Source organism: Peromyscus eremicus, chromosome 3, assembly GCF_949786415.1.
Source record: "Peromyscus eremicus chromosome 3, PerEre_H2_v1, whole genome shotgun sequence".
NCBI lineage: Eukaryota > Metazoa > Chordata > Mammalia > Rodentia > Cricetidae > Peromyscus > Peromyscus eremicus.
Genome location: NC_081418.1, coordinates 118,264,459 through 118,292,095, shown reverse-complemented (window position 1 = coordinate 118,292,095; position 27,637 = coordinate 118,264,459). Strand labels below are relative to the sequence as shown.

Below are 27,637 nucleotides of genomic sequence, written 5' to 3'. Positions count from 1 at the left end.
AAAAGATTCACAAGCCCCCCCCCCCCCCCCCCCCCCCCGAAGCATCAGCTGTGCCAGACCTGGCATCCCTTTGCTAATGATCAAGCGCCAATAAATCCTCAGCCACCACTTCTCATCCCAGCCCTTCAGGAGAATGGGCTGGCTGATGGGATGCAAGGTCACATCTGGCTCAGAGGAACAAATTGCTTCTTTGATTTACTTCTGGTCCTTGCAAGAGCTCAGAAAATCCAACCAGTTTCAAATATAAATCCAAAAGAAACATTTCCAAGGAAAAAGTAGGCTTTTTTTTTTTTTTTCCTAATCAACCCTGTTTATCAGTCTGGTAATAGTGGAGACTGCAGTGTCACCTAAATAAAGGCCAGCAAAAGCTTTATTTACACCAAACCCTTGGTACAGCTGATTGAAACAGAGGCTGTGCTTGTATCTGATACAATACAGGCAGGAAGCAAGAGAGGATTCCTGAGAACAGTGATAATAACAGCCAACACTGACTACTTTTGCTTCTCCAGTGTCTGAACACTTCTACTTCTAAAGGTTTATGTAGATCATCTCCCGTCAAAGACAGCAACCGTGAGACCTGGAGATAGTAGACAATTGCTGTGGTCCTGTGACAAGTAAGCCATTGACCTCATGTTTAAACCTAAGTGGTCTAACGCCAGAGCCTGGAATATTCTTATCAATTCGGCTTCCTCCGCTAGGTCAAGTTGCTTTTCCTTCCTTGTCTCTGTCTTCATATGAGCAAAACAAGGGGATTAGACAGTGAACTTAAAAGGGGTGGGGGCGGGGTAAGAACACGTGGCTCAGCAGGTGAAGGAGCCTGCCACCAAGCCTGATGACCTTGATTAGATCTTCAGGATCCACATGGTGAAAGAAGAAAACTACTGAAGTCCTCTGACTTCCACAGGCATGCTGAATACATGTGGGTACAAGTACACACAAACACACACACACACACACACACACACACACACACACACACACATACAAATAAATAAAATGTAAAAAATTAAGTCAGAGAACATGTAGCCTGAGGGTCATATACTGCTGGCATGTATTATTTGTTTGGCCACATTAATGTTTGATTTTGTTTTTTAAATGCCAACCTTTATGAACTAAGAAATTATGCATGAAGGTTTATAGTTACTGTTGAAAGATATGGCCACCAATGGTTGCTATGGTTTGAATGTTTATCTGCTCTAAAATTCCTGCTAAAAGTTAATTGCTCCTGTAACAATTTTTAAAGGTGGGACATAGTGGCTTATGCTTACAACCCTTTTATTAAGGGTGCCGAGGCAGGAGGATTACTGTGAATTTAGGCCAGCTTAGCTAGACAGTGAATTCCAGATCAGCTTTGGCTACAGAGTTAGACCCTGTCTCCAAAAAAAAAAAAAAAAAAAAAAAAGTGGGACATTTAAGAAGTGATTTGATTCAGGTAAGATGTGCCTGGGCTATGAGAGTTCCACTCTCATGGTGGGATATGTGCTGTTGTAGGAGTCCTGTCCCCTTATAGCGTGTCTCTGTCCCTTGTCTTCTGTTGTATAATGACAGAGAAAGAAGACTGTCCTTGTTAGCCAACACTTTGGTCTTGAAATTCCCAGGCTCCAGAAATACATTTCTGTTCATCATAAACTACCACGCCTTGGTTACTCTTTTCCAATATCACACACACACACACATAGACAGACACTGGTGTATCCTGCTCCTTGGCAACAAGTGGAGCTAAAAAGCCACCACTTCTGGGCAGTCACAAAGTCTGTTGCTATAGTTTCACATTCTGTTACACTGGCATGCGTCCACCTCTCGACCTTTGCCTTCTGTCCACATACTTGTCCAGAGAGCTGCCTGTCTCGTTTCCCCCTTCCTTTCAAGGCCCAGCTGAGCTACAACCCTGAAGTGGCTTTCCTTGGCCTTTATGTACAATGGCACATCTCTCCCGTTTGCCCCCAGGCTCTTTCTGGGCTTCTCACCCTCATGCCTTTTTCTTTGCAAGGCTTTATTTTCACCCACTGTGTCTGCTGATTGCAGCCAGACAAAATAACCAAGTGGCTGAGGGGCAGAATCAGATTCCACACTGCTATGTCCAGATCACAGGGTTAGAAATTCCAGAGATATTATTTTGGCACATTTCCATGTGTTTAAAGTGAGGGTTAATAGACACAATAGATTCTAAGAATTTCTTCTTTAAGGGGTTATTGAGGGAAAGGTAGTTAAGAACCTTGGACAGATTTCTAGAGTATTTGTTGTATGGGCTCAGTCAGCTCAATTTACTTATTTGTGTGGGCAGTTTATTTTGCCAGTCTGAAACCAGATATTACTCCTTTAAATCTGATTTTAGGTCTCAGGATATCCATATATCCATAAATGAGCTCAAGGTGGACTACAGAAGGATTTCTGGAGGTTAGATAAAAGCCAGAAGTCCTCAGGAACTCGTGAAACCAGATCCCATCTGTCAGAAGTAGTCATTTTCCTTACCTCTGGTAGAAGGGGCATATGGGTACCTGTGGCACCTATCAGCATACCACAGCCCATGCTGGCCTCCAGGCTCCCTCAGTATCGCAAATACCTGTTATAAATTTCAAAGTCCAGGCTAGCATCCAGGCCCTTCACTCCCCCCAGTTACTCATCCTTCTTACAGTCCTCATGATTTGTCTACTCCACACATTCTCTCTATCTCAGTGGTTCTCGGCCTGCGGGTTGCAACCCCACAGGGGTCACGCATCAGATAGCCTACATATCAGATATTTTCATTATGATTCATCACAGTAGCAAAGTCACAGTTATGAAGTAGCAATGAAATACTTTTATGATGGGGGTCTCCGCACCATGAGGAACTAACTGTATTAAAGGGTCATAGTATCAGGAAGGTTGAGAACCATGGCTCTGTCTCTTGCTCGCCTCATGCTCCTTCCCTCCCCATGCTCTATTCTCGATCTCTTGCTGTCTTGTGAGCTCCCCTATTCTCTCCCACTCTCTCCTTCCCCAGACCCGGCCATATCTAGTCTGCTTCTTCCTCTCTGTACTCGTCCAGATGCCTCCGGATATTCTCTCTCTCTCTTTTAAACCTTCCTCCTAATATTGGCTCAGTCACGTCCATGGTCTCTTTACTGCACCACCTCAAGTACACTGATGTCATAAGTAACTTAAAATATAATCTGGGCCTCAAATGTTCTAAAGTCCATTTCTAATTGAGACTATCCTACCTCAACAGGAATTGAATGGACCCAGACAACAAAAATCACAATGTAAACTCCCTTACTATAAAATCTTCAGTATATAGGAAGGAACGTGAATTTAAGGTGTAACTGTGATATAAGCTAGAGCCTTTTGTAATGAGACAAGTTCCCTATCAAAGATCATCTCTGCCAGAGCTAAGAGATCCACATTTTACTTTTATAACTCCAGCACTAAAAGTGACCTCAGTCTGTGATATCATGGGAGGGACCAGTTATACATATATATTCTTAAACATTCACATGTTTATGGAGCACTCAGTATAGATAGCTACTCGTGAGATTTCCTTGGGATCCAACTGAGGTAGAGGGAGTCTAACTCCTCCAGCTGCATCCTTGAAAGGAGAGATGTTGAGTTGGAAATCAAGGACTCAGAAAGTGTCATTTCATGGTTTCACCTTGCCACTCTGTCTTTCTTCCACCTTCATGACCTGTGGTTTCCATAGCATTGTGCACACCTGACTCCCATCTGTGGGTAATACCTCCTTCATGTACCCTCCTGTCACAGAGGAGCTACTCTGTATTCTCAGAGCTTACCTCCAAAATATTTAAACAGTATGTCTAATGTCATAAAACATGACCTCATTTGACCTGATATTTGGATTTAGAAAGAGAACTAAATGGCCTAGTTTTAATTTATTCCCATATTTTAGTCCGTTTCTACAGAAATAAAAACAGTTTTCCTAAATCTTATATGAAGAACAACAGATTTCTTCTGGGAAGTCAAATTTTGGCTCAGTTGTACCTTACAGAAGACAAAGCTGTTCAAGAATGGACTTAGCTCAGAGGAAAATGGTCTCTTCTCCATTGCTGGAAGTAAGCAGGCATTCGCTACACTACTTTTTACTGAGATACCAGGGGAGGAAATTCAATGTGGCAGTCAAGTTAAGGGCATTTTGCTGCCTGTCTAGATTCAGAATGAGTGACTTTTTGCAAAGCTTTTGATAAACTATCGTCACCATGGCTGTGTGGACATGCACTTGATTGTTAGTGATTTTTACAATAATCCTTCAGAAGGAAAAAAATTACTTTTCTTGCAACTTTGCAAGTCCACTTTAATAAACCCTCCCATTTTTTTCATTACTTAAAGAACATTATAAAACCAAGACTATGATTTTGAAATTTTCTGAAGGAGAAGAGCTTGGAAATAAAAATTTGCAGGAGTCTTATAAAATGGAGAAGAATTCTACTCATTATTATTTAGCTATTTAGATAATTTAATTTAGATATTTGAAGTGTCATGCTTCTAAGAATATTGTTCTTCTTCCAGCTAAATATCTGCAGTTCCTTCCTTCACTCCTCACAGAGGGGTTGGGACCAGACCCCTGGTTATGGTCTGCTCAGTGTGCCCTCTGGCCTACATATTTGGACACAGGCAACCTGCTACTTCTTGTACACAGAAAGCATCCTTCATGTCAGAATGATACATTATTGCTTGCATATGTGTCCCCCGCCCTCACCCCTTTGAATCTGGGCTGGCCTTACAGAAGCTAGTTTCATCGTTAGCTTTAAAAGGGACACGTAGCTTTCACTTCCTCTCTCACTGAAGCTAAAGGCCCCATCAGAAGGCCAGCTACCTCGAGATGGCCACACTGGAAGAGAGGCCAAGTTCCCATGGGGGAAAGTCCCATGGAGTGAGTGATCTCTGGCCAGCCTCCCGCTTTTGCAGAGCCGTGCCAGGTGAGAAAGCCACATACGTGTGACCTATATCAGGGATTCTAACCACAGACACTCCCCATTTTGGCCAAATTAAGATTGTAAAATTGAAAAAAATGAAACATAATTGGTTTAGCCCAAGTTTAAGGTGACAACGGGAAGCTAAATTTAGTCAAAGGCTGTAGAGATCCCTTAGCCATCAAGAGTTATATACTGCTCTTCTAGAGACCTGAGTTCAGCTCATGTCAGGCAGATCAGAGCCTTTTGAAGGTCCAGCTCCACTAGACAAAACACCATCTTTTGGCCGTGTGTGTGTGTGTGTGTGTGTGTGTGTGTGTGTGTGTGTGTGCGCGCGCTCATTTTCTCTTCAAAGAGAGGCCAGCATTTACAGGAACTGGTAAACAACATTTTCAGCATATTTCCTTCCAGAGAAAGCTATCTATAGAAACAAGAGCAGGAATGAGAGTGATATTAGACAGTTAGTATTGTTGATATTACACACACACACACACACACACACACACACACACACAGATAACAATAAAGTCAAGCTGCCAAAAGCAAAAGGTAAGGGCTGTTTTGCTTTGTTGGGATGTTGTAGAGTCCCAGTCCCAGGGTCTTTAACTGGTTCTGATGTAGGTTGTATGAACCTGAAGTTTACATGGAGTTGTGGCTTGTGCAAGTGCTCCCCAGAGGGATTGCATATGTTCAGGGCTTGGTCTCCAGCCTGTAGTGTTACTGGGAGATGGTGGAACCTACAAGGGGTGGACTTTGTGACTGCTCTTGCAGGGGACTGCAGAATGGAATCTCTCTCTCTCTCTCTCTCTCTCTCTCTCTCTCTCTCTCTCTCTCTCTCTCTCTCTCTGTCTCTTGCTTCTTGCTCACCATATACCACAGCTCCCTGCCATGATACATATTGCCTTGCTAGAGGTCCAAAAGCAGCAGTTAACCAATCATGGATTGAAATTGCAAGTGTGAACCAAATTCAACCTTCTTTTCTTTTCCAAGCTGATTATTTCAGTTATTTGTTAGAGAAATGAAAATCTGGCTCACCCAGATGTGTCTAAATCCTGAAAAGTTAACACAGAGCACATATCAAATTTAGATGAATCTACTTTAGAGCAGATTTCTGAAAAGGCCAGAGGAGTGACTTCAGGGAAGAGTGAGAAAATGGAGCATCTGCTGCAAGGCAGACTCCCTTCCTGCTAATAGCAGGATTAGGTGTCCTTGCAAAAAGAAATTACCCACTTTGTATCCTTTTACTTCTGACTCATTATCCAGGGCCTTCACTTGATCCCAGTTCAGGATAATTTTGGAGTCCGATGAATTCCATATGATGTTTCCGGGGGGTTGGCTTGGTGCTATAAAAAAAAAAAAAATTAAGATAGACTAAGTCACAGATTATTAAATCTCAATGGATTCTGAGGAATGTCTCCTTACTAGAATTCTAGAGTAGAGGCAATTTAATGGGCGATTGCACTAATATGTGTCTTCAAGGTCACTGAAATCTGACGAGATACAGCATTGCAAATGGAAAAAGATTCAGTTGGTCGCCTACCATTTATAGCTAAAAGAAGTAGTCCTTCCCAGTGAGGAGAAAAACATTTATCTTTCTGTCCTCTGGAGCAATGAATTTGGCATGGTATTCTGAAAGGTTCAGTTAAAATGCTAAGGTGCATTTGAATCCATATAATGATACCAATTAGTATGCAAATGATCCCTGGGAGGTGGGGATAGGTAATGAACTTGGAGTAGGTTTGATGAATCCCCAAAATATTTCTGAGCAACTCTGTCCTTACGTGGCTTTCTGGTGGTGACATTGACTGTCGCACTGGAGGGTCCTGTCCCAGCTGAGTTATATGCCTTCACAGCTAAGTGATACAGTGCACTTCCTTTCAAGTTGGTGATTTTTGTGGATGTCTGATTTCCAACTGTTCGTATTTTTCTAGCATTTTCTTCCTTGTCATCATGTCTCCAATATTTTACCTGTAAAAAATAAAAAGAAAGGCCTTGGAAATCATATTCTCTGGGGATATTTCCATTGTCATCAGGTAATAATATTTTATGCAAGTCCTTATGATAGAGTTAAATTTCTATATTAATTCATGGACAGAGCTTTTAGAACAAGGAAATTCACATGATCTGCAAAATTATCCACAGTAAGAAAAGCTTTTTCTTCTTATTTTTCCACTGACATGGACAGTCTGGTGAATCATCAAAGGCTATTTCTCCTATTTTCCCCAAATTTGGTTTGAGTCCAGGTGATTCTGGGTATGTAAAACTGAAAAAAAAAATCTTTTTAAAGATTCTATTTTTTAACTGAAAAAAATTATTCTTAAAGATTCTATTTTTTAAAATTCTCTCTCTCTCTCTCTCTCTCTCTGTGTGTGTGTGTGTGTGTGTGTGTGAGAGAGAGAGAGAGAGAGAGAGAGAGAGAGTATGTGTACATGTGAATGCAGGTAACCAGAGGCCAGAAGAGTGCATGCATCAAATCCCTTGCAGTTTGACTTATACACAGTTGTTTAGTTGCCCAACATGGATACTGGAAACTGAACTCGGATTCTATGCAAGAGCAATAAACACTCTTGACTTTAGAAGCCATTTCTCTCTCCCTATTGGCATATCATATTTAAGCTCATTTTGCCAACTATATTGTAAATCTTTAGGTTTATAAACACACACATGAAAATATAGTATTAAACGTGAGCATAAATATAGATAAATATTTATATAGATAAATAAAAGGGCAGTCTTCTGGTAGATTCTTCAGTGCTTCTATTAATGGTATGGTAGAACCAGGTCTCTGGGACAGACACCTGTGTAGGATGGTATAGGTCTTCTCCCATCAGTGAGTATGTCTTTGAGAGTATGTCACTGAGACATACAGATCAAGTGCACATGTCTCGAGCTTACCTCATAACCTTGAATCCGCCCTCTATTCTTCCCAATGGGGGAGGCCCAGAAAACTTCAATATCTGTGGCAGAAAGACTCCTGGCAAAGATACTGGCTGGTGGCTTGGTGGGTTCTGCAAAGGAATTCAGAACATTACTACTCAGTCAGCTTCACTAGAACAAGCTTCTAGAAACGTGGTTTGAAGGCAGAAAGAAGCCACACACAACATCACCCCAAAGTAAATCAATTACCATGTTCAGGGTGGTGGTTAGGAAAGAGACACTTCTGAAGTCTTACATACATCTACCCTCAGGTAAGTGGAACTAAAAAGGCCCAAGACCAAGTTTAGCAGCAAGTTTTCACCGTCAGCAATTCTTTCAAGTAGATCTTTCTTAATTAAGTTAAGTAATAGTCCCAGTTGCTCGATTGTGAAAACAAGAGAGAAACAAGAGCAGTTAACTGAATTGATTACGATTTAAGGAAGCTGGGTAGTGGTTCAGTTCTGCAAGGTACTCACTCTTTAGAATCCGAGGCAAGTCATCTACAGTCTCTGGGGCTCAGTATCCCAGGACGCCAATGGGAGACTGAACCAACACTTTCTCAAATTCTAGCTATTTTTGCCAGACTTTCCAAGAGTTATACACCATTTGTATATGCAGTTCTTCTCTCAATACTCCACCTTACTGAAAAACCTAGCTCAGCCATGACTTAAGTAGTAACATTCACAAAATCTTACCTCCGGTAGCTTTGTACTTTTTAAAATGCAGCTCAAATCAGTACATTAGGTATTTGATATTTTTAAAAGTTCACCAGGGACCCACGACTGCTGTACAAGAGCACCATCCTCATTCTCTTAAGCGTCCCACAACATGCTATAATACAGCTCCTTTTAAAACTAAAGCATTCATCTGGTATAACTTAATGCCAATTTGTATGCTACTCTATGATGCACACTCCAGGAAATACTGGACATGGAGATCTCTATTTGCACATAACAATATAAGACTCTGCTTATGTGTTAATTCAGAATTTTTAAATTGCCACTTGATACACAGGGAAAAACGTATGACCCATCCTCAGGAAACACTTTCCTTCATGAGAACATAAACTTTAAATATGTTGTAATGAACATCGTAATAGAGAAATATGCCAATTCTATAAATATTATGGCTATAAATGATACCAAAGAAGGAAGGCATAAATAAAACTTACACCACATTGCAGGCCTAGGGAACCATAGAAAACCTTGGTTGTTCAAAGTGAGGCCAGAAGGATGAGTAGGTATTTACCATGTGATTAGACAGAGAACAAGAAATGCTAAAGCACATGCAAGGGGGTCAAAGATTAGGTCTGAATAGTTTCCAGTCTTTTGCATGTGGCTGTAGTGTGTAGTATTCAGGGGGAGAGCTGTGAGAGTTGGCAAAGAGGCAGGGGAGAGGCCACTGAAGGCTGCTGCCTCTATAGGAATTATTTCTCTGCAGAAACGAAGAATGTGTTGTTTCTTTTCTGACTCCAAGCCAATGTCTCAACTTTCAAATGTTGCCATATGATTTAATTCTGAATTATCATCTTTAAAACAACAGCAGTGAGCTCCAAGCACACCAAGGACTGTGTGAGAGGCATTTTGAGTGCAAGGACCTCTCCAGAGAAGTAATAATGTGTGAGAACCCTTGAACACCAGGCCAGTGTGAATGGCAATGCATGCAATCAAGCTGCTTCGGGATCTCCTCTCCTAAGAAGTCAGAGTCAGGGCAAATGGCTTAAGAACACAGTGATGAGAGAGAATGAAACATTCCACCTTCATATTTACTGAAAAGCATGAAATATGATTCTTTAAAAAATAAATCATACATCCTGAAACGAACGCCATTTGAGAGTTGAAGAAATACCAAGGCAGCATGAACCATACCTTCCTCAGCAGAATACACCAATGTAGTGGGACTGAAAGGGCCTTCTCCTTTGTTATTGAAGACACCCACTTTAACCTCAAAGGGAGAGAATGGGCGCACGCTCTCGTTCCTGAATACGTATCTGGAAGCATCCGCGGAAGCCAGCACTGTCAGCATCCAGATCGTTTTGCCATGTGGCCGGAAGGCCACCACATAACCAAAGCCTCTGCCATTCTGTAATTCCTCCGGGACTGTCTGGGGAGGAAGGGAGGTGGTACTCAGAAAGTACAGTAGTTTGATTCCAGTGTTCACGGGTACTCCCCTAACCAACTCAGATATTAAAGGTTACTCCCCAGTCCTTGCCTCAATCAATTCAAGTGTTAAAAGGGTACTCCCTCACCACTCTATTTTGGGTTTTATTTTCAAAAGTCTTTTAAACACAGAGATAGCCTTTAACCTGCCTAAGATATTCATGTGGTACCAGAGTACAACAGCCTTGAAGAATGAAATGAATTTCTATAGTGGAGAGTTGAGCTCTGGTGAGGTGAACTCAACTCTGGAAACAGCTACAAATGATGACCAACTTACCGCATAGTGGATTTTCTAAAAAAAAAAAAAAAAAAAAAAAGCCCACCATGCACCATCTGATAATATTTTCCTTCGGTGCCAAACAGAGAAAAGAGCTCATAAAAGAAGGGCATCTCTGCTCAGGCAAGATCCTGCCTCACCAGGAAAGACTCAGCTCAGTTGGGAGGGAGGGAAGGAGGCAGAGATTTCTTTCCTTTCTCTGCTGGGGCCCTGAGTGAATTAAAGGCGTTTTATTTCAGGGAACACTGTCTAAAATCTTTGGAACACATTTCAACCCTCTTTTGAAGCTCCCACCTCCTCTCTCAAAATCAATTTTTAATAAATTGGTGACTAACCTTCCTCCAGGTTGTTTAAAGAAATACCTCATAGCCCAGCAGCAAAGCCAACTGTTAGGAAATTGTTCTGGGACACTCAATCTATACTGGCAGATGTTTGAAATCAATTGGTCATGCAGCAATTCAGAAAGAAAAGAAAGACTGATTTTCTGTGAACCAGGCTTCCTTACTTTTTAAAACTTGTGTTATCTCCTCTTTGGTGATTGTTTTTCCCCATGAGCAGTCAAATTAAAACTAGCTTCAACAATGGGGGGCCAAGCACCTTCACTTCCTAATAGATATGAATAGATTTTTTGAAAACAGAGGGGGACCATTCCTGGCTTCTTGTTATATGGAGGAAAATAACAAAATCATTCAGACAGATGCATGTCCCTTTGGTCCTGTGATGGATTTACCTCCCAGGTTATAACCAGTTCAGACTTGCTGCCTCCTCCACCACTGACGTTAGCTGGGGTGACTTCAGGGACTGTAGGAGACAAAAAAGAAACCGAGTTATTTCAGGTACTAATGGCAAATGTGGGCCAGGAAGGTGGCCCAGATGGGATGGATGACTCACTGTTAGTAAATTCTGGGGCACATGTCCCTTTGTCTTTTGGATATCAGAAATAACATCCACAAAAGGAACACTCTACTTACTGGTTTGAAGAAACAAAATGTCCCAAGGAAATTGCTATTAATTACTTGTTTCTGATTCAACAGTTTATATATGTTACCAGGTACTACTGACCAATTAGCCCTATCACTAAAGACCTAAGAGTTCCACAGAGAAAGAAGGGACTGAAGAATCTGTCCTCAAGCTTGGTTAGACATTTATTAAGCATGTAGTGGTAACAAAGGAAAGACAGGACAAACTGTGCCCACGTGGAGCTTACAATCTAGTGGGAGATTGAGAACATATGCAGAATATCACAGAGAAACTTGGACAACACCCAGTGATGTCGCGGACAGAATGGAGAAGAGCAGTTGTGTTCTGGAGCAGCAGGTTGCTCAGCGGAGTGCTGGGCTAATGACTTCTCAGAAGGTGAGCTTTGAGCTGGGTGTTGAAGGAAGTGGTACACATAGGTTGACCCCTGGCTCACTGTGCTTAACCTCTCTGATCCCCAGTTTTCTCTGTAAAAGAGGGGAAATCAGACTCACTTCCTTCTCAGGACTGTAGAGTGGAAGTGAGTTATAGCTTTGGAGATGGAGAAAGAAAGCATAGACTTAGTTATGCTGTCACATAAATGAAGGACTCCAGGCAGACTCTTTAAATATCTAGCTGGGGACTGCAGCTTGAAACTCAGTATATGCCCTTAAAGTCAATGATACATACCTAGATGGATATTTTTTTTCCATCAATTCTGAGAATAAGGTGAAATTGTTGGTCTGCTTAGGATCTTGTTAAGCCTTTATAAATCATTGTTATTTTTATGGCTGGGAACTCTAGAGAGACCACACAACAGGCTCTCTCAGTTTATAAGAACATAATCTGACCCAGCTGGGTGTACATTGCTTTTTTCCTGTGTTCATCCTGCAAGCTATATGCAGTATATTCTCATTTATCATTTGTGGCAATGGTTTATGTCTTGAGAAAATCCTAGCAAAGATTTCTGAGCAAATGTTCTCCGACCATTTGTGACTTTTTTTTTTTTCTAGCACATGAACCAAAGAAGAAAAAATTTAGTTTTGAAAGAATTAAGCAGAGGTACTATACTGCTTCTTGCTATACCAGTGGACTCAATAAAGAGGACTGAGAACTTGATTAAAGCTCACAAGGCTGAAGTTCTACTGGCCTGGTGCATGATCATTATGGTCCTTTAAGGGAAAAGCGTGTAAATGTAGAGCTCACTGACACTAGTGGACAGGGAGGAGTCAAGGTTCCCCCTTAAGGAACTCCGGTTTCTGCCAGAACAGACGCCGTAGAGCCTGTGTGGTACTCACGGGCCTCTTCTGTCCTCCGTTTCTCAGAGGGCCGGCTGGGTTCCCCGATGCCAATCACATTAGCTGCAACAGTGCGGAACTCGTACTCAACCCAGGGGTTCAAACCCACCACAGTCGCCGTGAACGTCTTCCCATCAACGAGCTCTGGAACTGAAAGACATCCAAAGGTGGGTGAGAGAGTTTAAGAGAATCCACTCAGCCCCATAAAGATGTATAGATGATTCTCGGAACATCTATCATCCATCGCCATCACCACAACCACCACCACTTCAAGGGAGAGCACTGTAGTTAGCTTTCTGGGATGGTGATGAGATATGAACAGTTTTTACATCTATTTCACAAATTCTAGTCTGTGCTTTCTCTTATTTTTCAGCTTCTGTGTTAGGCTCTTTTGTTGTTGTGACAAATACTTGGGAGTAACAGTTTAAGAGGGATCGGGATTTATTTTGGTCCATGATTTTAGAGGTTTTGGTCAAAGGTTGGCTGGCTTCAATGCTTGGGGCTCGAAGCCAGGCAGAATACCTTGGTGGTGGGACCACAGTATGTCAGAGCTGGAAACCTCATGGTGTCTGAGAAACAGAGAAAGGAAAAGGCCAAGGTCAGCATGCTCTTCAAAGGAATACCACCAGTGACACACCACCTCCAGCTAGACCCACCTCCTAAGGCTTTGTCCCTTACCAAACTAGGACCAGTAGGTAGTGATATTTGCTCCATCTATGACCTTGGGCTAAAGGGCCCAAAGGAGAAGGAGGCAATGCTCTTATAAGGGAGCAGAAAGAAACTTATAAGAGGTCACATACAAGGGCAGGAAGCACTGATTCCTTCAGCCCGATAGCCCAAGTTCATGGGTAGAGCAAATACCATACACCAGTATCCTAGGACCAAGCTTTTATTATGTAATCCTTGGGGGATGATTTCAAGTTCAAACCACAACATTGTTGTTACTATCAGTAGTAGCAATATTTTTTTTAATCATTTTTCACTCATTCATATTAATGCTCTATTTCCTTTTTGTAAAATTTTATTGTCACTTCTCTTATGTTTTAATCCTTTTACCAGTCCCAACTCTTGTCAATATTTCATTTTTTTCACTGAGATGACATTTGAGGAAGAAATTAGACAAACAGGATGTTCTTGCAAGCAAGATACATACTCCTTTTGTTCCAAGGGATGGCTGTGTTGTCTTGATGTCTTGAAGCAGAAATAAGTGTTAGGCCCAACTTTATGTAAGTTATATAATTATGTTGTTGTTAATCCAATATTTACAATATAATATTTGTGTTAATGCTTTGAGAATTTCCTACAATGTATTTTGATCACATCACACCTTCTCACCTCATTCCTTTAGTTTATCACACCTCAGAAGTGGTTTTCTGTCTGTAAACACTGTCTGTCTGTGGATTCAAAGAGGTGTTTTAGGAAGAAAGATAAGAAAATGAATCATTGTCTTACACCTTGATAATCACCAGATCTCTGTAGAACTTCATTTCCTCTTCTGTTAAAGAGCAACAGTAACAAACTTTTAGCATGAATAAAATAATTTTATTTTACTGTTAGAATTGCTGTAAGAATTATAGATGGGCCTGGCATTATATAGTTAATATAGAAAATATGTGAAGTGAGAATAATACAGTGAAACAGCTTTGACCTTTGAAGACTTTGTGTCTTAAGTTCTCAGCAACTGGTGCCTGATTTGAGTGAATTCAAATGAAACATAGTGTGAGAATTACTTCATTATAATAATGGTGAATTGCTACTGATAGTAAAAACAGTGTTATGGTTTGAACTTGAAATCACCCCCCAAGGGTCACATGACAAAAGCTTGGTCCTAGGATACTGGTCCTAGTTTGGTAAGGGACAAAGCCTTAGGAGGTGGGTCTAGCTGGAGGTGGTGTGTCACTGGTGGTATTCCTTTGAAGAGCATGCTGACCTTGGCCCCTTCCTGTCTCTGTTTCTCAGACATCATGAGGTTTCTAGCTCTGACATACTGTGGTCCCACCACCAAGGTATTCTGCCTCGCTTCGAGCCCCAAGCATTGAAGCCAGCCAACCTTTGACCAAAACCTTTAAAACCATGGACCAAAATAAATCCCGATCCCTCTTAAACTGTTACTCTCAAGTATTTGTCACAACAACAAAGAGCCTAGCACAGAAGCTGAAAAAAAAAGAAAGAAAGCACAGACTAGAGTTTGTGAAACAGATTAAAATACTTTCATGCCTCCAAATTAATACATGTACAGGTAGAGGCAGCCAGATAAAACACTCAGCATAGCACTTAAATATTATATTCTTGACAGCCATACATGAACCTTGCAAAGACTGTGATTGTAGGCTTGTGTTTTCCAATAATGGTATGGAGGTGATTTTAGGCATAGTGGTTTGGAGGTGATTTTAGGTAATACATAGATCAATAAATCTTATTTCTATAAATAGTTTCAAGCTTGTTCAGAAAATAAAAATACCCATAACAGCACAGCAATAATTCCATAGATACTAATGTTAGGTTCAGTAACACTAATGTAAGTTAGTGTGGAGGAAAACATCAAAGAAATTATAGTAGAGCTGGCTCATGTCTGGGAGACACAGACATAATGTATCATTTGTAGCTGTGTTGACCTAGTTGTTTCCTGGCTTCTTCCATATTTCATTCACACTTTATTCTAGCAGCCTCTGATAGACAAGAGCGCTCAGCATGCAGTGTGGTACCTGTGCTGACGGCTTGCCAGCCCACGGAGAACGGAGTCCGAGCTTGGATGACGTACATGGTGATGGGGCTGTGATTGTCAGGCCCAGGTCTCCAAGAAAGCTGAGCAGTGGTGTCTGTGATTTCATCTATGGTCACAGCTTCAGGGGGACCTGGAGGCCCTGGGAGAGAGCAAAGCATTCAGAATGGGACTGCATAATCAAATGTCCAAGTACACAATCTACTCACTTGAATGGGATACTGAACCATTCAACTATTTATTTAACTCCCTACATATCCATTCCATCACTTCTTGCAGGGGTTCACAGAATATAGAGGAAAACCACAAACAGGTAACCAAAGTGTTATAATGGAATGTTGTGCTGTTGGGAGAGAATGCTGTGGCACCATCCACCATCCTAACTGCATCTAGCAGCTGCCTGTGCCTTCATGCAAAGGGACTATTGTGAAAATGGTCAGTTCTCAAGAGTCACAGGACCTTCCTCTTCTTTGGAGTAATTCCAAAACAGGGCTGGTCTAATGGTCCCTCTGGAGCAGTTTTTATGAGTCATACCTATGTTTTTCTACTTAACCCCCTGATGGTTAGAGTTTCTCTACTCCCATGTACTTAAACCATTGAAAAGGGAAGAAATCATATTTAGATGAAGGTCTGGAGATCCTACGGAGAGGGATGGAAAGTAATTGGGAGATGAAACATCAACAGAGCAAAGACCCAGAACTTGCCAGTTGCCAGTATTAGAAGATCTGGCCAAACAGTTAAATGCATTTTTAAAAATGTAGTTTAAACAAAAAGTGATCATATTGAAATAACAGGTGATGGAGAGAGGACACAGTGACCGCCCCCATACTTGTCAGACAGACAAGGGGAGATTCCCTAGAGGGTTTTTCTGATCCCTAGTTTAGCAATCAAATATGTTCTCAAATGACTCCTGGGCTGTGCCACAGGGACAAGATAAAAAGGAGACCTCTCATGGAGTGGTGCAAAGTTCATGGAAATTCTCAAAGTAAGATTTTTGCTCTGAAATCTCACTCCTTCACCTTTATACAACACCCTGCACTCTCTTTGCTTCTTTAAAAATCACTTTTATAGACTCACAGGTGAGGCTAAATTTATCTTCTTTCCCCCACTCCCGAATGAAATGTCTGCAAATGTGTATGCTGGAAATGATTAATTTTCCATGGTGACATTTCAGCATGGCAGTCTAATGTCACCTAGACAGAGCTAAGGTAACCTTTGGTCTTTTACTCCTAATAACCAGGTAAAGTCCAGAAGACAACGTATGCTCCTTTGTGTCTGACCGGCTTTCTCCTCCTCATATTTCCCCCTTTTTCTTTATTGATATTGTTCCAGAGCCTTTATAGAAAAGTGTTCCCTTTCAACAGCTCAAAGAATCGAATCAACAGGAAGCATCTGAGCCCCTTTGTGGCCACCGTGTAGGAAGAAAAAGCAGGGGTGGCATGGACCTGTCACTCTCTAGCTTCCTGTCACCTATCCCCACCAGAGCATGGCTCTGCTCTTGGGGAGTGTTGACTTTGTTTTAGCAAAACTGGACCCTGCTTTCAAATCAACAACAAAAATGCCCACTGAGCAAACTGTAACATGTTTTCGTCACAGGGCAAGGACAGCTATTTAGATGCTGGTGTCTGCGTTTTGCTCAGGGAAGGGAGGCCTTGCTAGTGGCCGTGAGATGGCTGCAGACCAAGTAAAACAGGCATCAGGGCATTCCAGGTTCCAGAGTCAACACACAAACCCCCACTTGTTCCACATGGGAAATCCTCTACAAGGCAGCAAAATTTCCGTCTCCCCACCACAATGTGCATAAAAAATGCAAGGCCAGAGCAAGAGGAGAGAAAATGAGAGATTGTGGCTTTAAATGTCATATTAATGTATTGGCCTTATTAACTGATTAGGCTAGAGTTTCTTTTAGACTGCGTTTGCAAATTCCTCTTGGTAGCCAATGCTATTTTCTGTGAAATGAAGTATACAATATCATTTAAGAACTTCAAGTTCTACTGATTTAAATATTTATTAGTCTAATTTATTGGTTTTTAAACTGCTGATCTGAACATTATCCTAATTAAATAGAGGATAAATTACCAGCCACAGAATTCTTTTGTCCCTAAGGGGAGATCAGATCAGCTCTGGTGTGTTTTTAAAATGGAAATAAACACATTTCTGTAAGTTACCCTATGGGCAGATCTACCTAAGTTAAAGATATAATTTTTATTTATTTTTTATATAGTCTCTATCTATAGCATGGCTCAAGTTCTTTTTAGGCAATTAGCAGGTAACTAAAGCAGTCATAATGGGAATTCAATTTTTCTTTAACCTTTCTTGACAATTAAGTTGCTAATTCCTATGAATTTTCCCCTCACATCTGCCTGGGGCATACAGCAATACTTTCTATTGGTTCTCAAAATAATCTCATTTCCTGTGCACACAGACTCACCCTGACTCCAATTGTGATCCAAAGTTTGTATTTTAGGCTCAGGTGGCTGGGCAAAAATTCCCATTCCCAACATTTAGGAATTCTGATTAATGAGTTTGGGGGCATGAGATTATTTTGATGCTCCAGGTTGGCTATAATTTGTTTGCTTCTTTGTTTGGCAGAGTTGGGTGTGGAGTGCAAGGCTTCAATGTATGCTGGGCAAATGTTGTACCACGGAGTTACACCTTCAGCCTGACTGCAGGTTTACGACTTTAAAAAACTCCTGTTGGGTACACAGGTTCCCAAAGCTTTTCATTTTCATTTTTTTCTTTCTTTTGATGGGCTAAAGATGGCTCAGTAGTTAAGAACACTGGCTGCTCTTCTTCAAGACTCTCATGTTCAATTCCCAGAATCCATATTGTGGCCTACAACCATCTGTTACTCCAGACCCTGGGAATCTACCACCCTCTTCTGGTCTCTATGAGTACTGTACACACATGGCACATAGATAGATGTAGATAAAATACCCATTCACATGAAATAAAATGACAACCCCCTTTTTCTTTTTGCTGTTGGTTGGGTGTGGTGGCACACACATCTGTAATCCTAGCACTTGAGCAGCCGAGGCAAGAAGATTGTGAGTTTGAAGTCAGACTGCACTATGCCACCTTCTCTCTTTAAAAATGAAAAATCTTAAAAACCCTACATTTCTTTTATAAATTGATTTGAAGCCTGGCATTTTCTTCAGCTTGTGGACTCATTCAGGGTAGCCATAGCTGAAAGGTTTAACTTAGTTCCTGTCAGTTGCTGTAATCGTCTTTCTGTGTGCTATGAATACATGTTGCTATCATTGGGTAATAAAGAAGCTCTTTTGGCCTATGGCAACACAGGGTAAGAGCCAGGTGGGAAATCCAAGCAGAGAGACAGGAGGAAGAAGGGTGGAGTCAGGACAGATGTCATTCAGCCATCCAAGGAACAAGATACCAGCAGACTGGTAATTCCATGGCCACATGGCAATATATAGATGAATAGAAATTGGTTAATTTAAGATGTAATAGCTAGCTAACAATATGCCTGAGCCATAGACCAAACAGTTTGTAATTAATATTAATCCTCTGAGTGATTATTTTATAAAAGTTGCTGCTGCCTGGGTGGAACTGAGAAACTTCATTCTACAGTTAGTACTAACAGTCTGTATTCTGTATGAAGTGCCCTCCTATTTACTACATTTCAAGCAAGGGTTTCCTTATCAAGCCATATTTTAAAATCAGGGCAGCCTTGTCAGAACACAGTCTAGGAATGGAGTTGTGTGAGAGTTCTGAGTGCTTTTTGAGAAAACTCCAATAAAACAAGACGAGAGTCTTGTGACCTCAGTTTCTTCAAAACACAAAATTGTTCTTGGAATGTGTTTTCCTGCTCCTTCCAGATTTGGCAGGTAGAAGGGAGTTTACTCATTATTCCGATTACTCATTATTGCTTGCTGCTGTTATTCAATTAAATGTTTACATGCCTCTATGGAAAAACATAATTTTGCCATGTGCGGAGTGTCCTTGTGATTGTATACAGCTTGAATTTATGAAGCCTTTACTTAGGTGGCCTTTCTTAACACTAAGAGTATATGTTGTCTGATGCTCTGAATAAAGTTGGCAATTGCATGAGACTAGTCTGCCTCATTTATCGGCTCCATTCTCCCAGATCCCCTGGCCTCCAGAGTGATAAACAAAACCCTAGTACTTTTGGGAAAAATGAATTTACTTAAGCCCTGTTATACCACTAGCCTAAAAGATTAATGTGATTCAGTCAGATGAAACACAGAACAGTTAGTTGAATCACTTTTTTAACTAATGTTTTTTTGGTAATCTGAAGTTATTATAGAGCATTCTGTCAACCCAGTAGTCATAATTGGGATATTCACTAGGATTTCTTTTCAGTAAGAGAACTGAATCTATTCAGAGCACTTTCTGGTTATCCATCTTTTATGAAAAAATACGTGTTCGGAAAATTATTGACTGTTAACCACTGTGCATAATGGTTAGCTTATGCCTTTCTTTTTTTAAAAAAAAAAAACATAATTCAAAACCACTGAGGTTTTATGTTGCTGTGGCAGAGTACATACCATAGAAATATTGAAAGGGCAAAAAGCAAGCAATACATAAACAAAAACAAAAGCCCAATACCTCTTACAATCAGGTCAGCAGCAACAGAGAGTTTGTCCACACTTGTTTGGACCATGCAGACATATTTCCCAGCATGCTTCAGTTGGATGTTTCGGATCATCAAATCACCAGCTGAATCCTGCTGATAAAGTAGAGGAAAGTGACTACAATTACTTTTTAATGAGCCCTAAATATCATTATCACATGAAGGACACTATGACTAATGGATTTATTTTACACCGGCTGATGAAAACCTTAGTGATGCAAGCCATGGCTATTAAAACTATGTGAGCCAGCCTGAGAGATAAGAGCACCAATGTTTTCAGAGAGCTTATCTTCCACGGGAGCTCAGGTGTCTGGATCAGTTGGCTATCCCTGCTGGCATCACTCAAAGTTACACAACGTGGTTTTTGATTGAGCCTTATGTGTTCCCTTCAGCATGCTCTGAGCCTATTGCCTGTGCTTGCATTCTGAGACTTGGAAATTCTATATTTGGAAAGGCGAGGCAAATCTACGTTTAGAGGCATCTGCATTTTTCTGCAGAACCCTGTCTTGCAGCCAGCATTTTGATTGCTCTCAGGTTTGAATTAAAGGATTATGAAGGCCAGACTCTCTAAGGAAATCTTGAATCATCTAGTGTGGAATAGTGCTAATTTGTTTTCTAAATGCCAAATGCATGTTTGATTAGCAGATGAATGGGACTAATTACATCCTAGTATGGATGCCTATGTGCCCCAAAACCATTTCTACACTGTTCACCAGAAAATGACTTTTCATAAATACAAAGTGATCTCTCCACTAGACTGCTCCACCTTGAAGTTTAGTTTTACTGCCTGGATATTGAGAAGCTTGGAGAATAAAGAAGTCACCACTTTGTGGTGACTAGAAATGCTCCCTTCTTTCTGAATCCAAACTACAAAACAGGAAGTTGACACAGACTTTGAAGTTGCTATTCCTCCAAAGAGCACTGATAATGAATGACATGTAGTAGGACTTTGCATACATCCAGAATTTTCCAAGTTCTTTAGTTATGTTAACACACTCAATTCCCATGTGTTCTATGAGGCAGGGACTCTTGTTAGCTTATTGACAGATGAGAAAACTCTAACATAAAGAGGCTAGGCAACTTTCTATAAGCTATATATGTAGCAAAAGACAGTTCCAATTCCTGTTATTTTCTGTGTGTATGCATACATATGCATATATGTACACATGTGTATACATGTCTGTGTGCATGCTGGTGCATGTATGTGGTGGGTGCATGTAGAGAAGAATACAGCCTCGGGTGTCATTCCTTAGGTATTGTCTACATTGTCATTTGATACAAGGTCTCTTATTGGCCTAAAACTTGCCAAGTAGATAAGACTGGTTGGCAAACCAATCTAGGGATTCTGCCTATCTCTGTCTCCTTGGCATTGGGTTTCGAAGCATATTCCACCATGCCTTGGTTTTATATGAGTTCTGGGAGATTGAATTTAGGTTCTGTGATCAGCAGACTAGTATTTACCACTGAGCCACCTCCCAGCCCCCATCCTTGTTTGTGATAATAATTATATACTACTCCCCAGGGAAGAACTTAATCCCTATTTGAAAGCAGCATGTTAGCCAGGTAGTGGTGGCATACACCTTTTATCCCAGGACTCGGGAGGCAGAGGCAGGCAGAGAGATATCTGTGAGTGTAAGGCATCCTGGGCTACATAGTGGATTCCAGGGCAGCTAAGGCTACATAGAAAAACCTTGTCTCAAACAACAACAACTCCCCCCCCCCGAAAAAAAAACAAAAACAAAACAAAAAAAGGAAGAGAGAAAGCATGAAGTTCTCAGTTTCTTCTTCTGTTTTAGTAAAATAGGTCACACTCATATTTACCGAGGGCAAAGAAAAAACCCTGAGGGCCAATTGTTGCTGGTAGGATTAGAAGAAGAAAGACAGGAGTATGTCTTGAAGGCAGAGCTGCAGTTTGGGGACCTAGTTGTTTGGGGCCCATCTCTGCTGTGTGGTTTCATCTAAGTCTCTTAATCTGTCTGCCTCTCCGTTTACTGACCTTTCAAAGAGCGATGACTTCCCTACTGTGTCATGTTGTGAGAGTCAGATGAACCTGGGTACTAGTGTGAAATCCCTTCACAGACTATGAAGCATAGAGTAAATTTAAACTCCTCTTACTGATGGCTGTGATCAATTTTCTTTGTGAAACAATCATGTCAAAGGCCTTAAATCTAATTCAAGAAGAGCTGAGATTTTGTTTTTATCTGAAAGTTCTTTTATTTATAACACTTGTGTTCTCATCCAATACCACTGTACACTGATCACATCTTAGTATTAAAAAATGGGATGATAATCACTAACCTATTTCATAGGGTTTCTGCGAGGATTGGAGAGCTAATATATAATAAGATGGTTGATAAATGATTAGGTACCTTGCAAGTAATAGGAACCAGCATTATGAACCTAAAATAGTTCACATGTTGGGCCTTTAAATAGAGATGTAAATAAGAACTAAGCCTCATGATGGAAATGTGTGCAGAGGGTTGGTAAATTGTATTGATTTTAAGGTGGATGACATATTTACTTTAAAATGGAAGCCATGTTGATTTTAAGGTAGAAGCTATATTGGCCTTAAGGAAATATTTACCTTGTCTTAGTGATTCATTTTATTCGCCAGGGGATGAGTGTCAAAGAAACTTACTTCAGCACATAGCAACCTACTTTCACAATTTTGTAGATGTGACTAAGAGTATATCTTAGCTATTCTTAAATTTTAGTGAGATTTATAGCTTTAAAATCAAACTGAAAAAACCTTTAAAGTAAGGAATGAAGTAAGAGTCTCACAGAGTGAGGCTGTTCTTTCCCTTAGAAATACCCAGATTAAACTGCTACTGTGGTCTACATTTATGTTCCTACCAAACAGAACAAAAGAGTTCCAGTATATTTAGCCCCTACTCCAACTGTGGGCTCTGTTCTCTTTCTGAAAAGGCACTGGAGGACATGAGAGAAGAACAAAACAACTTTCCAAATACACCGAATAAGCTGAACCTGCCCACTGTTGTTTCTTATGCTGACTCGGGAAGCATAAACTCAAGTGGGTCTGAGTTCAGAACCGCACATGCTTTCCTCAAATGTGAAATCCTGACATTATCAACATGGGTGACATGGGGGCTAACCTACTTCCCTCTCTTTGTAGTAATAGTGGAGAGCTGGTCCTGCTGACAGTACTAGTTGTGCGGAGGAGAGAGGCGTTTCTCATATGAAAAGCAAATGAAAGCAATTTTTGGTTTTTAATTTCTGGTTTTTTTTTTTTTTTTTTGTGTGTGTGTGTGTGTGTGTGTGTGTGTGAGACAAGGTCTTACTATTGAAATCAGGATGGCCTACACCTCACTACATAGCCAAAGGCTATCTCAAACTCAGCTCCCTTTGCTTCTGTTTCCTGAATGCTGGGATTACCGGTGTGTGCCACTACAAACAGCTGAATGAGAGCACTTCCGTTGATGCTAAGCATTCCTTGGTCCTCTGTTCCATTAAGATGTCTCCCTCTGTATTTCAGCTGAAATGGCGCATAGTGGCTACTAGGTCTGATTAGCCAGGAATATTTTTCAGTCATCAATCACCAATCCATTCTAAATAGCTACTGCTTTTGAAATTCTCTAAGATCATACTTTTCATATTGACTTTGCCTACAAAGTTGGTTTTAATGTGAAAAGCAACTATTCAATTTAGTTGATGAAGGGTTTTCTCTATGTATACGGCCCTGGTATTACAGTTAATATCACCCTTCTTTCAGAGTACACAGCCTTTAGAGTTTTAAAAATATTACTTTTGTGGTAGGTATAGGGCTAAGTATATTTTTAGACTGAAAAGAATTTGATATCGCCAGGTGGGGGTGGCACACTTCTTTAATGCCAGCACTCAGGAGGCAGAGCCAGGCAGATGTCTGTAAGCTCAAGGCTAACCTGGTCTACAGAGCAAGATCCAGGACAGGCACCAAAACTACACAGAGAAACCCTGTCTTGAAAAACAAAAAAACAAACAAACAAAAATTTGATATCACCAACACTTCAGTAAGTAGAATTATTCTCACTAAGCTGGGCTACATGAAAAAAATCCAGAATGGTTAACCATGGCAATGCCATCCAGTCTTATTCAACCAATATTCCAAGAAAAAATTCCTAACAAACAGAGGCATTGGTGTAATGAATTAACTTTTCTCCTGTGTATCCAAAGTGATATCGTCCTTGGGAGAATTGAGAGAATAGTCATTCAAATCCCTTTTAGTGCTCTGCAACTCAAACTCCAACAAACTAAGCATGCATGTAATGGATAGAATTATTACAACAGTTAGGTGGGAAATATATTCCTAATATATCTCATGTAAGGAGTTGTTAGCTTCAGGGCATGTATACTCCACCTAAAGGGACAGACATGAGATGAGATGGGCAAATCAGAAAATCATATTTCTGTGGCAGTTGAGGGAGGGAAGGGCTTTTCAAATCATAGCCCTAGTTTTATACTCTGGTGCTTTCTGATTAGACCTTCCCAGGAAGTGGTCATCAGAGTGAGTATTCCTTACCAAAGGAAATGTAGAGCTGTATAATGCTGAAAAACAATTGCTGAAAAAGTTTGTGATAGACACAAATTGTTTCTAGATTTAAGCTTCTCTTGGCACGTATTCAATTTTAATATATATTATACTGAAGAGTAAGGCATTTCAAAAATTGAAGCATTTGGATTCAGACTCCATGGAGATGATAAATCACCTCAGTGTATTTGCAGAATCAAGAGAACAAGTGCCAACTTTGTGATGATGAGTCTCCCATAAGAGCCCGGAGGAATACAATAGCAACCTGAAGGCATATAAAGAAACTATATTTAAAATACTTTATTAACCATTTGGGGGCATATTATATGATATGGAAGTAGAGCTTGGGCTGGGAAATTCAAAACTGATGTAGATGTAGATGTAGATGTAGATGTAGATGTAGATGTAGATGTAGATGTAGATGTAGATGTAGGGAAAAGGCCCTTCATATATCTCCTATGAACCTCTGTTCCCTTCTTCACACACAGCAGTAAATAGTTAACCTGACATCAGCTTGGATATGCATGCTATCTATGACATCGCTTCCTCATAAGTGAGGCAGAAAGGAGCAGGAATTAACCCAGAGTTCTGTGAAATAAGATGCTTCAACAACAACTTTACATTTGTTTCTAAGTTAATGCAAACATATTAATTTGGGTCAGTGTGCGGAACTTTTGTTGTCCTGTTTCCCATGGATAGTATGACATTGATACTTACCCCTCCAACTCTTTCAAAGTGGTCTCCATCTTTGTCGAAGTCTATCAAGCGTCCGTTAAATGACCAAGTAAACACAATGTCCAGGGAGTGATCATGTGTCACCTGGCATGGAAGAACAATACTTTCTCCAACGGTAACATCCATGCTGGAAGGGGGAACCATCACCTTGGTTGGGTCTGGAATTTGAAAGAAAACAAGGGCTATGGTTGCAGCTTAGTAGTATAATGTTTCTTGTATACATATGTAAAGGCCCGAATTCAACCTCCAGAACCTCCAAACTCCCCCTAGCCCTCACCCAAAACAAACAGCAACAACCTTGATACAGTTTATGTGGAAATGTAGTGTAGAACATGGAGCAGAAGGGAAGTAGCTGGTTTGGTGATCTTTCTTAAGCTGAGAGCAACCAGCTTCAGTCACCTGAGAAGCCCAGATTGAGACACAGGGTTATTTTCAATAAAAATAGATGAAGCTGCACGCTATGTGTACTTTTATAGGATTTGGCCCAGGAGCCAGGCGGCGATATCTCTGGAGACAAGCACACAAAGGCCCACTGGCTGGCAGCTACTCTGAGAGACGCTATTTTTTAAAGGTTTGCACATCTCTCTGGTCTCACTAAAAGCTCTATCTCTGTTCGTATCTATATACTGTTAGGTCTCAAGGAAACTCTTCCGGAGGTTAGGCAAAAGACGGCATCTCTCAGGATCTTGTGAATCCAGATCCTTCTACCAAAGGAGTCATTTCCTTTATCATTGGCAGAGGGACAAATGACTATCTGTGGTGCCTGTTAGCATACCAAAGCACATGCTCCCTCAGTATCACAAATACCTGTTACACATTCCAGAGTTCATGCTAACATCCTAGTCCTTCTCACCTCCTCCCCTACCCCAGATTTCCCCAGCTCATGGGCTTCCCTCTCATCAGTGACTCTTTCTCCTTATAACCCTGCTATTTCTGCTATGTTCCCTCTCTTTTGTTCAAAAGTTCTTTGTCCTTGTCTCTCAGTACCCGCCCCCCTCGCATACACATTCCTGGTTCTCTCATGGCCAGGGCCAGTCTGTTGCTTTATTTAGTTTAGTATTTTCTCTCTGCTCTGGACAATTCCAGATGCCGCTGGCTGTTCTCTTTCTCGCATACCTGCAATTAAAAACCTTCCATTTAACCATACCATGGAGCACTCATGCCATCAGTTTATGCCCATACAAGCAGGAAAATCCATGTAATTCGAAGTTTGTTTGACTTTTCAGGTTTTGTTTGTTTGTGTGGTTGTTGTAAAAGTAATTAGTGTTTTAGTATAGCAAATTGAGAGTAATAGTCAAAGACAGGATAATTAAACAAAGCAAAAAATTTCCACACAAAGTAAAATCAAACCACATCCACATAAAATGTTTGTTTTCCCTTGCCCTTAGCAGAAGGCTGAGAAGCAGTGAAACTGTTGTTTTCATGTAGGTGGAATTTCCCTCCATCTTCAGGCTTATCATTTTTCAGTTGTTTTGTTTTACATCACTTGTAAACACGATAAAGGAAACACCCCTAACCCCAAACCAGGGCCTAAAATCAGGGCCAGGGCTTTAAGAAATCCAGGGAATTCAGAAAGTAGATAACACCCATCACAAACTCTGGAGCAAGATCACAAAAAAAAATAGGTAATTTGTCTTTATGTCCCATCCTGAAGTTTATTTAAAAAACAAACAAACAAACAAACAAACAACAACAAAATAAAACCCCAGCAGTTTCTGGGCCTGGCTTCACCAGGTCCACCCCACTCCCTACTGTCTACAGCAAAAACTGATTTTCAGGCCCTGTACAAGGTTTTCCTGTCTGCTTTGATACCGAGCCTCAGGGTTTGGGGTGCCAACCTTTCAAACCAATGAAGTTCTGAGATGGTTCTAAGTAGAATTGAGGCTATTCTTTTTTTCCTTTCCATTGATTTATTTCTTACATGTGGTGCAGATAAAGCACCTCATTCCATCCAACTTAGTATAGATTAGCTTATATCTTTATCAAGCTACTTTATAATCTGCATAATGTGTCAATTTATAGATTGCCACATTGAAACTAGTAGACTTTTTAAGGAATTTTATTACAGATATAATCATAAAGGTAATGAATACCATGAAGAAGATGAAATCTGTATATTGCTTCTTCAAAATAAATAATATTACTTTTTGGGCTGGAGAGATGGCTCAGTGCTTAGGAGCATGTACTCTTCCAGAGTACCTGATTGTTCTGAGCATCGTTGCCAGCCTGTCTACAACCACCTGTAACTCTAGATCCAGGGGTATCTGTTGCCTCTTCCCACATCCACACAAACATGCATACATAACTGAAATAAATATTTTTAAAAGAGTATTAGTTTTCACTGTTACTCCTTTGCATTTTTGTTTTAATTGGGTTGTAACGGGCTTGCTTAGCAGAGAAGGTTTGTCAACTCCCAGCCACTATGTGGTTCTTTACAGTACTACAGGGTTTCATAAATGATGTCAGAGAGTACAATGGTAACAAGTAATATGATTCAACACAGTATGTCTATATACATGCCTCATGAATGAA

General features: G+C 40.7%; 1 protein-coding gene across 6 annotated transcripts in view; it reads right to left on the bottom strand.

Moving 5' to 3' along the window:
- LOC131906031 (contactin-4) overlaps positions 1 to 27,637 on the bottom strand; it is a 350,158-nt gene that overhangs the window by 5,438 nt on the left and 317,083 nt on the right. The window contains exons 10-18 of one of the 6 annotated variants that reach the window (XM_059256813.1): positions 25,088 to 25,263; positions 19,821 to 19,941; positions 15,217 to 15,375; positions 12,512 to 12,661; positions 10,987 to 11,057; positions 9,689 to 9,923; positions 7,800 to 7,912; positions 6,686 to 6,872; positions 6,135 to 6,247 (exon numbers count right to left, since the gene is read on the bottom strand). In XM_059256813.1, the coding sequence (XP_059112796.1) occupies positions 6,135 to 6,247; positions 6,686 to 6,872; positions 7,800 to 7,912; positions 9,689 to 9,923; positions 10,987 to 11,057; positions 12,512 to 12,661; positions 15,217 to 15,375; positions 19,821 to 19,941; positions 25,088 to 25,263 (1,325 nt within the window). Of the gene's footprint in view, positions 1 to 6,134; positions 6,248 to 6,685; positions 6,873 to 7,799; positions 7,913 to 9,688; positions 9,924 to 10,986; positions 11,058 to 11,675; positions 11,702 to 12,511; positions 12,662 to 15,216; positions 15,376 to 19,820; positions 19,942 to 25,087; positions 25,264 to 27,637 lie in introns of those variants that run through there. The other 5 variants (XM_059256814.1, XM_059256815.1, XM_059256816.1 and 2 more) reach the window with 5 other exon arrangements.